Source organism: Neovison vison, chromosome 4, assembly GCF_020171115.1.
Source record: "Neovison vison isolate M4711 chromosome 4, ASM_NN_V1, whole genome shotgun sequence".
Lineage (NCBI taxonomy): Eukaryota > Metazoa > Chordata > Mammalia > Carnivora > Mustelidae > Neogale > Neogale vison.
Window position 1 is genome coordinate 44,818,276 of NC_058094.1, and position 10,542 is coordinate 44,828,817.

Below are 10,542 nucleotides of genomic sequence, written 5' to 3' on the forward strand. Positions count from 1 at the left end.
GTTATATCTGTTCTCTTCGAACAAAACTGAGGAATGGAAGGCAGTGAGGGCTGGGGGCGTATGTAGATTTGAACCCCTCTTAAGCTGCCCATTATCTAGTGTTCTGAGCCTCAAACTCCTCTTCTCATAAAAATAAAAAGTATACTGATATTTATCGTGCTGGGTTCTGTAGAATTAGAAAAAAATTGTGTGATACATTTAAATTTAACAACACTCAAATGTGTAGTTAAGGTGATTAGAAGTAACCCAGCTTAAACCTAATTAAGCAATTAAAAATATGTGTTTGTACATGCAAGTAAAAATTTGAAGGTATACTAGCTGTCATCGGGACTGTTTCTTTCTGCTATGCTCTTTGCCGGGCTGGCTTCACTTTCCGGCTGTGGAGATCCTGGGAAGCTACAGAGGCACAACAGCCTCCCTGCCAGCAGTCCCAGGACAAACAAAGGTGTCTCTTCTTGAAAGGTCCATACATATGCTGGGATCCAGACTGATAGAACCATTCCAGCCATCTGTGTTACCATTCTCATTTTAAAACAAAAAATGACTGACTTACTGCATAGTAAATCCACGCCCGTGTGTAGGTGGCAGATCTCTTCCTTGAACCAGTCGCCGGCCTGATGTATGGGATTGTACCAACTACCAAGGCTTTAGCCGTAAGCCTTCCCCTGGACTAATCACTGTGTCTGTATCCAGTTCTCAACACTGATGCACAATAGAGTCTGGGACAACTTAAAGAAGAAAAAAACATAATGCCTCGATGTCTGGGAACCCCTCCCAGGAAGTCTGATAATAGCTTGATAATGGGACCCAGGTATCCACATTCCTTGAAGCTGCAATTGAGAATCTGGTTGAGAGGGACCCAGCCTATAACTGGCCTTGACTCCAACATTAGAGTCAAAATTCCAACCTCATATACACATATACTAAACCACATATGCTCAAAATGGATATAGTCACTAGCAAAAGTAAGAATGGATCCTAGCTGGTAAAAATAGAAGTCTATCCATATATAGGCCACACAATTTATCCTCACACTCACTGCCGGTCTATTTCATTGGAAACCTTGCTAAAGTCTGACGCACTAAAAAGGAAGGTCATGATTCTTCCATGCGAACAATTCTAAATATTACCAAGAGCATTACTCTAAGTGCAGAAGTATGTAAATAGCTCTTTACTATACAGATCATCATCTCTTTTACATTTAAGAAAAATAAAAAGAAAACCAGAAGTATCGAATGAAGCCTGGAGTTATACTGTGAGGATGGGTCATAGGATAAAGGGAAATGGAAGAGAAAAGCCAGCAAAGAGTTACTAGCTTGTGGGCATATTTGTATAAGGATCAGGACAAGTATACTTTAGACTTACATAGCAATATTTTGCTGCCCTTGTTTCTGAGAAGAGAAAAGTTACTAGCAGGAAGTAATAGTCTAGGGGGTTAGGTTAGAGAGACGTAGCTAATGCCAGGATTCTGAATCCTCAAGGCTAAGACCATGCAGCAAAAAATTCCCAGACAAGCCTTTCATCTTCCCAAGGCGGTATGCTTCAGGAATTTCCACTTATTGTTCCACATGTCCCTAAGCTGCCCTCAGGAGTGCAACGAAGCTCAACTTCCACACATATGTTTCGGTGCCAGTAATGCCACACATTCTGCATAATTATAAGGAATATCCATCTTTTGTCTGTGGCCCAAAACACTGTGGTTTGAACATCAGGCAGCCCTATGGCAGCATAAAATTTTCATGGCTTGGGAACACGATTTCTAGGTGATCCCTTGGAATGCAAGGCAAAACATTCTCATATTCCTTCTCAGTGGATTAGCGTCTTAAGTGGCAAGTCATGCAAGTTAGGGCTCCGCCCTGTCTCAGTGCTTGAGTTTTCAGGTTGGAAACAAAGAACCTACCCCCCCCCCAAGTGCTTGCTTGGGCTAGAATGTGGTCCAAATACCCTAGAGACCACAGTCTTGTAGTGCTTAGCTCGCCCACCATGTCTGGGACATGTTTTAAATCAATGACTTTCTCTACAATGTTTGCTCATCTTCAGAACACATTCTGTAGTGAGGTCCCACAAACGATCCGTTAAAGGAGATTGTGGTAGATACAAACTCTAATGACTTGTACCTAATGGTAATGATAAGAGCCTCCAGATTCGTTAAATAGTTTTAAAAGACAAATTGTTTCTAGAAATAATTGAAACGTGCCGAAAGAGGGTCTAAGGTTTCTCTTACTTTGCAACGAGGACACCCATACTTTCATTGATTTCCTTTGAGGAGGTGCGAGCTCCCCTTTTAGCAGTCTGGCAGAGCCTGTGGATGCCTTCCCAGAAAACTCTTTTAAAAAATAATTAACAGAGAATACAAAGGATTATAAAGAAATAAAGTCTACTGGAATACATTAATCCAGGTACGTAGACCTAAGGGTTCTGTGGTTCTAAGTTAAGAACCTAATCTTACGTAATCTCTCTGTAAAGGTTTTGTTTAGGGATGAGTTCAGACATTCATGGGCCTGGGCAGGTAACAGGAGCACTAGCAGGAAGGGTGTCTTGGCACAAGTGAGTAATGAAGAGTGTGGCAAAATGCAAAGTGTGTGCCCTGTCTAAAAGGGGTCCCCTCTCTGAAGTCCAAAAGATTTTTGCCAAATGGAAATGTGGACCCTGTATGGCCATGTTTTCCCCCTTTTTATTTTTTTTTTTGTTTTCCCCATTTTTAAAAAAATTTTTTTAGAGAATTTTTTTTAAAAATTTATTTATTTGACAAGGAGAGAGATCACAGGCAGAGAGGCAGACAGAGAGAAGGGGAAGGAGGCTCCCCGCTGAGCAGAGAGCTCGATGCCGGGCTTGATCTCAGGACCCTGAAATCATGACCTGAGCCAAAAGCAGAGGCTGTAATGCACTGAGCTGCCCAGGCACCCCCATGAGTTCCCCCTTTTCAAGAGAAGCCAGGCATCTGGATTTATATATGAACTCTTCATATTTGTTGATGTTGGCTGGAGAAAATATTAGCACTTTTGGGGACAAAGGAAATCTATTTTTTACCATATTTGTCTGGAGGGCTGCACATCTGTAACCTCAGCAATGTAAGAGGAATTGGAAGAAATTAATTACTCATATTTGTAATGTACTTTTTACTAGTAGTATTTCTGTTGCATATATTCTGCAAATCTAAGAACATTAATGTCCTCCCTCGAGCAGTAACATGCTACTATGGGACAATCTGAGGCAGCAGGAGCTAAATTGTTTTGTATACTTCCAACAGATATTTATTGAAAACCTACTTTATGTAACAGGAAATATACAAGTTGGTAATAACAGGAAGATTAAAACATTATCTTTGTTTCCAGAGCCTACAGACCAGTGTGGAAAGGGCTGTATTGAAGTATTATAATACAATCTGTTAAGGCCTATCATAGAGATACCTAAAAAGTACAGAGGGAGTAGGAGGAAAGAAAACATGCATCTTCCCAGGAGACTGAGAGGGATTCTCAGAGGAGAGAGTAAACCTTAGTATCAAGGGCCCAGATTATTAATGATCTAATAAATTATTCAGAAGAACTGGACTTTTATTCTAGAAGAAAGAGAGGATTGAAGGTTTTTGAACAGAGAAGTGCTGTGTTCAGATTTTTATAAATCATTCAGATTTATACTGCAATACAGAATATGGCCTACAGGAGGAGACAAGGGAGAAGGAAGGCCCACAGAATGATGACTGCAATGGTTCAGACAGTGAACTAGGCCTCAGCAGGAGGCATGAGGAAGACTACCCCATTGGAAAGATAATCGGGGACTGGAAATAACAGAACCTAGGGGCTGACTGTGTGCTAGTGGCTAAGTGGCAAAAGACAGGAAAGATTTGGAAATGGCTCTTGGGCCCTGCTGGGAGACACAGTCTAGTCTAAGATGAGAGCCTACTCCCTGGAGCCTGACTACTTGAGTGCAAATCCTAACTCTTTTGCTGTGTGACTTTAAGCAAGTGACTTATTCTCTCTGAACCTCAGCCTTGTATATATTGTCAAATATTCTTACAACACTGTTTACATGCGTGCCTAAAAATTACTGCTATTATTATTGATTATTATAATTCTGGTTAGGATGGTGGTGTTATTCAGTTTGTTTTCAAAGACTAAATGTTGCATTTGAAGCGCTTTTAGAAGGGCATGTGTTGTGTTGTATGCAACTAATGAATCCTTGAACACTACTTCAAAAACTAATGATGTACTACTATATGTTGGCTAACTGGAAAAGAAGAAGAAGACAACTCCAGGTTTGCACAACTGAATATGAAGATCTCAGGTTTATATGAAAGTTTCTTTTTTTTTTTTAAAGATTTTATTTATTTATTTGACAGAGAGAGATCACAAGCAGGCAGAGAGGCAGGCAGAGAGAGAGAGGAGGAAGCAGGCTCCCTGCTGAGCAGAGAGCCCGACGTGGGACTCGATCCCAGGACCCCGAGATCATAACCCGAGCCGAAGGCAGCGGCTCAACCCACTGAGCCTCTTTTGAAGGATGATGGTAGTTAAAACCTCTTGCGCTGATTAAATAGCCTCCAGCATTCTTGGAGAAGAAGGCCAGAGGTTGAGTCTCTGGGACACAGTCGCTTAATGGGTGGATAGGATAGGGTCAAAGTCTGCAGAGACTCACAGGAAGAGAGGGACAGAGGGGTAGGAGCAGAAAACTGAAAGAGCAATGTCTCAAAACCAAGACAAGAAAGTTTTAAAGAAAGAGTATAGTCAATACAGAAAATGCTTTACATGAGTTAAATATGATGATAACTGACAATCATCTATATGTAACAATTGGGAAATCTTTAATAAAGTGATTTAAAATACATAATTTAAAATATCTGACCTATAGAATATATTCACAGGTTAGTTTCCATTATTCCTCTCAATTTTAAATGCATTTATAGAGAGGGAAGAATGAAAAACTACTGGATTGAACCATATAACTTTCCATATTTGTAGTAAAAAGTGTTAAATTCAAAACTTTCATATAATTCAACTATGCTGAGTAACTGAAAAGCTGCTTCAAAGCTCAGTAGAGTGAAAACATGTAGTTGTTTCTATTGTGTTATGATGCAAGAGCAAAAATTACCCCTTTCTTCTGATTTTCCCAAAGAAATAGGGCTGATAATGATTGCTTATATTCACATAAATAGAAGCTAATGATATCTAAACGCCGTTCTTACTCTATATTCTATGGTAGTTATTTCCCTCATCACTCACCTTCAAGTCTAAAAACCTCAGGGATAAAACTTAAATGCAAAAGTAATTTGAAGGGAAGGATATTCATACCTATCCCAAGAAATAGCTTCTATTACTAATAACATTGGTATAATGAAAAAGTCTAGTTATCTTGGCAATGTACTGCATAAAGTATAAGATGTTGAAAGTGTTGGCTTTGGAATCAAGTCCTAACTCTACCGCTTATCAGGTGTGAGGTCCAAAGAAAATTACTTGCTTTTCTAAGCCTCCATTTTCTCATGTGGAAAATAGAGAAGAGACTGCTGTCTCTTGGGATTTTATTAGGAAAGGGGAAGATAATGAATAGGGGGGTTTAGCACAGGGCCCCTGACAACAATGGTAATTTATTTATATTTCACTTTTTATCTCTCCATAGTGCATAAGCCTGAGAAAGTTTGAATTGTCTTTAAAAGAGTAGATACTTTTAGGAGGATTAGTCTTTTCATATATCAAGAAAAACCCTAAAGATCTTTCTAGCAGTGTAGCCTTGACCAGTCACTGGTAGCTTTCCAAGAGAACCAGCAGCCAGATCCATAACTTCAATGTACAGAGCTGAATAAGCTTTGTGCTTCTTCTCAGTCAGGGGCTGGCCAGTGTGTTTCTTTGCAACCAATGAAAGATATGACTCATAAAACAAAATGCCCCAAAAATCTATATCCAAATGAAAGCCGTACAATTAATTGCCAAGGACTTATACATAAATACTACTGCTAAGGGTGTATCATAGGCATCTACCACATCCCCAAATTTCTCTATTACCTTGATATTTTACAGAAATGAAACTACAAATTGTTTTAAAAATACATTTCTCTTTCACTCTATATTAAATTAAAGCAAAATAAATGTATAACATATACTGACACTATCTGGTGAAAAAGTCCTTGGAAATCAATCACCTAAGATTCAAAACACATAGTAGTGTCTCATTTTGAATTTAAAATTGAATAAAAACAAGGCTGAAAATGTCCTAACCTACTATTTACTTTGCATTTTTATTAAAGATTACCATGCTTCACTCTTGGCAAAATGGTCATTAAAAATGTAATATAAGACTATTCAGGGAAATAGAATCCTATAAAGTATGATAGTATTATGGATCTTAAAGTAAAGCCACCAGTGCAGATGTTCCTAATCATACTAAAAATACAAATACACAAACCAGTTTGTTCCAGCTACAGAATAATTCAGTTAAAAGAGTGCTTATAATTTAACAGTATGAATAATAGTTGAAGCCAGGGATACAGTAAAACTACAAGGAAATATAAATCTACAGAGTCTATGCCAAGGAAAGTGTTCCAAATCCTCAAGGTTGAGAAATTGGTTTCTTTCCTTGCTACAGGTAGGAAATTATTACTTGAATTAGAAAAAAAAATCATAATAACACTAATAATAATAAAACAAATGTACTTTAAGACAAACAACTTGTGCACACACACAGGCTCACACACACATGTACATACCACTTAACTTACAGCTTTCACCAAGAGAAACACATATCTAAATCCAGAATATCACTTAGAATTTGCTTTGGGAAAGTTAAACTCAGACTTCTCAACCATTTAAATTTCTTATTGAGAAATAAATACAGGACGTAATGTAATACAGAATTAAATCAGCATGCACAGTAAAACATAAGCTCTAAGGACATACAGGATTCTCTTTGCAAATAATGATCTTGGCAAAGAGCCTCCTTTATGTACAGAAAGCTCTGTTCCTTGCTTACAGCAACTCGAAAGGCTACAACAGGTCATTGTGTGGTGCTAATTAGGTTTACAAACTTTACGTACAAGCCAGGAGATATTTTATAGCCTGATTCCGTGAAAGTAAGAAACTATTATCAGTAAGGTCAAACTATAAAATCTCACTTTCCTACAATTACTGATCTTTTCCTCTTACATAGTATGAATTTTAACATTGCAAATACATATTAATGCTATTCAAAAATTGGTTGTGCTTAAGAGCTTTCAAAAATAGAAAGAAAAAAAAAGACCACTAGGAAAGCCTTCGTGTACAGGTATTCCATGTGCTTATTTCCCCCAGAGTTAACGAACTATCCATTTCACTAGCAAATTATAGCTCTTGGGTCATAATACTCTTCCAAGAAAGCGAAGTGACATCTATTCTGCATAAAACAGGAAAATCAAATGCAGTACATTACCTTGTGTCACCTGTTGAACTGCCAACATTATCCCAGACATGGTGTCTGGAAGCAAGTTTTCTTTCAGATTGTACTGTGGTGCCCATTCCAGAATAGGCAGACGCCTTCGACACCACTGTTTAAAGTCTTCACAATGGGGGGTTTGCATCTTGCTCCACAGCATGCCTTTCTTTTTCCTCTTTGTCCCTGTCATTTTTCAGATTCCCTCTTGTAGAAGTAAACTTCTTTAGACAAGAAAAAAAAATTTGTTGCAGAACACCTCCTTTCAATGCCAGGCTCCAATTCGTCTGTGGTTTTCAATGTCAAAGCTATCCAGAAAACAAATCAATAAACGAGAGAGAGAGAGAGAGAGAGGGAGAGATTAACAGAAACACTTAAATATATGCAGCCAGGCTGTATGCCTTATTGTGGTGAAGCTAATTATTCCAGATAAAAGGTATAGATTTAAAACCTTGAATCGTTATCTGAACAAGATGGGGAAATGGTTCCTGTTAGTGTATGGTTTTTCTGAGCTTGGAAAAGTAATGGGTTCAGTGCTAAGCTGGTCTAGAGCTCTTTTGCCAGTAATTCCCCTTATATTCTCTGTAGTCTTGTGTTTTTGGCTCCAATCCCAATGGCTAATGAGGTAGTTCTGGGCGTGTGTTGGAAGTGGGCTGGGTTATGCTAATGAAACCAGGAAGCTAGTCCAGTCTCTGCCCTACAAGCTGTGCAAAAACATAAAACTGCCGGAGGGGTCTATCGTGCGAAATACATTCAAACAATCTAGGCTTACTTTTTGAGAAAGTATGTATTTTCAATATATCAGACGACTGCCAGCTCTACAAAATTCAGAAAAAGAAGAGGGTATTGCTAAATATCCTTATCTTTTTTATTCCCTGGGAGAGGAGCTTTTCATTCATACAGAAACATTCAGACAGCCGCTGCCCAGTCAGAGAACGGAATAGCCAGTTCTCACAAGCAAACTGAAATTTCATCTCACGGGCTAAGAAAATAAGCATCACCATGAACAAATACTTGAGGCAACAGTGCTTCCCTGCCTCTGACATTGTTCATTCAATTTTTCTCTAAATCATCTAATTCTCACACTCATGCTATTGTAACTAGAATTTCTTTTTTTTTAAAATATTTTATTTATTTATTTGACAGAGAGAAACAGAGATCACAAGTAGGCAGAGAGGCAGGCGGGGGGGGGGGGGGGAAGCAGGCTCCCTGCTGAGCAGGGGGCCTGATATGGGGCTTGATCCCAGGACCCTGAGATCATGACCTGAGCCGAAGGCAGAGGCTTAACCCACTGAGCCACCCAGTCGCCCCATAACTAGAATTTCTAAAGGAATAGTGTATGGTTCAAACCATGGTTTAAATTCTCCCCAAATTTTTTTGTGCTGCTGCCTTCTTTTCACATGACTTTGGGGGGTTTCTCTTTTTTTAGGTAGTGTGTTACATTTTATAATAGGTCAGGCTGTCAAAGATTTTTATTTTATGATGATTTCCCCCTACCCCAGAAGAAAAACACTGCATTTATGAGCTGTGCCATTGGAATTAAACCAAAAAGCCAATATATTAACTAAAATCCTGAAGCCAAGAAAAAGAATATCATGTACAAGTTTGTGCAGCCTCTTTAATACCTATTTATTGAGAGAGCAGAAATCTGATTTCTGAAAACCTTAAGAATAGCAGAGTACTTGGAGCCCTTGACTATGTCCAAGCTCCTCTACTGTACCTTTTTCCATTGTTTTTAAATTAAGGTAGAGAACTATTCTCTCTGCTTTCCAAATATGAATGGCTTTTTATCTGTGCAAAACAACTTTCTTTGTAAATACAATAAGTCCCAAATATGTAGCGATGCAGGTACACTTAATTCGTACATACAGGATAGAATTTGTTTTGCATTTTTCCAATTGTTTACATCATGTTAAATTTACAAACCTTCCCTAGTTTAGATATTGAGTCCATTTAGAGACTGAGTCATAGCATTTTAACCCTACCCCTTGGTATGAAAGATAAAACCACCAGATAAGGAAATCCAGTCTCTTTTTGTTTTATTTATTTATTTATTTTTAAAATTTTACTTATTTTTTGACAGAGAGAGAGATCACAAGTAGGCAGAGAGGCAGGCAGAGAGAGAGAGAGCACACTCAGGAGCTGGGGGGGCGGGGGCAGGGGTAGAAACAGGCTCCCCACTGACCAGGGACCCAGGTGCAGGACTCAATCCCAGGACCCTGGCATCATGACCTGAGCCAAAGGCAGACACCCAACCAACTGAGCCACCCAGGTGTACAGTAAATCCACTCTTAATAGAGATGCTCCATTGCTTTTCCTTCACAAACAGCAATCTTTAACTCTGTTTTATATACTACATTCAGTAAACAAACAAAGATATATATGCATGTGTGTATGCTTCTATAATCAAAATTAACACTAAAGATATTTTTTCAAAACAAATCTAGATCATAAATTCAAATCTATACTGACGAAAGTAAAAAAAAAAAAAAACTTGACTGAAATCACCAAGCAACAGCTACGATTTGTGTAATTTCAATCATTTTTTAAAAACCTTATGTTAAATATTTATCACAAAGAATTCACATGAATGGACTTTTAGAATTGAAGATGAATCTGTATGGAAGTATCTAAGTATATTAGTAACAGCAAATGTTCTAAAATATCCTAAGACCAGAAAAGAGGAGAAATTAGTTTGATAAAATAGTTTTGTTTTATTTCAATCAAAAAAACTCTTTTAAAATACAATAAATCTTTCAAAAAGAATTTTTAAGTATAAATCTAGAATTCCAAAATCCAGAATTTTTTTCAATTTGATATGCTAGCACATTTTTAAAAACATGCCAAAATCTCACTCCAAAGTAGGGTATCACTCCTATTTATAACCAACAATACCAAAAAACCTTATGAAGAAATTTATTCACACCCACAAGATTCTCAGAGTACTTTGATCCAGCCCATAAAATTCAAGAAGACTAAATATATTTGTTCAGAAGTTTCAATGACTAAAATTAGCTTCAAGTTCAGTACTGTGTATAATCTATATGAGACAGCTCTTCCCAAATGTCCATGTAACACTTATACAATAAAAAGATGACCATATCTTCCACCTCTACCGCTTAGGCAGTGACCGAAAAATTCTTCTTCCTA

At 38.0% G+C, this 10,542-nt stretch overlaps 1 protein-coding gene across 1 annotated transcript in view; it reads right to left on the reverse strand.

The window, feature by feature from the left end:
- Window positions 1-7,959, reverse strand: part of SLC26A7 (solute carrier family 26 member 7) — a 122,404-nt gene extending 114,445 nt beyond the window's left edge. The window contains exons 1-2 of the mRNA XM_044247106.1: window positions 7,844-7,959; window positions 7,393-7,700 (exon numbers count right to left, since the gene is read on the reverse strand). Of these exons, the coding sequence (XP_044103041.1) occupies window positions 7,393-7,585 (193 nt within the window). The 5' untranslated portion in view covers window positions 7,586-7,700; window positions 7,844-7,959. The remainder of the gene's footprint in view (window positions 1-7,392; window positions 7,701-7,843) is intronic.
- Window positions 7,960-10,542: the final 2,583 nt, after the last annotated feature.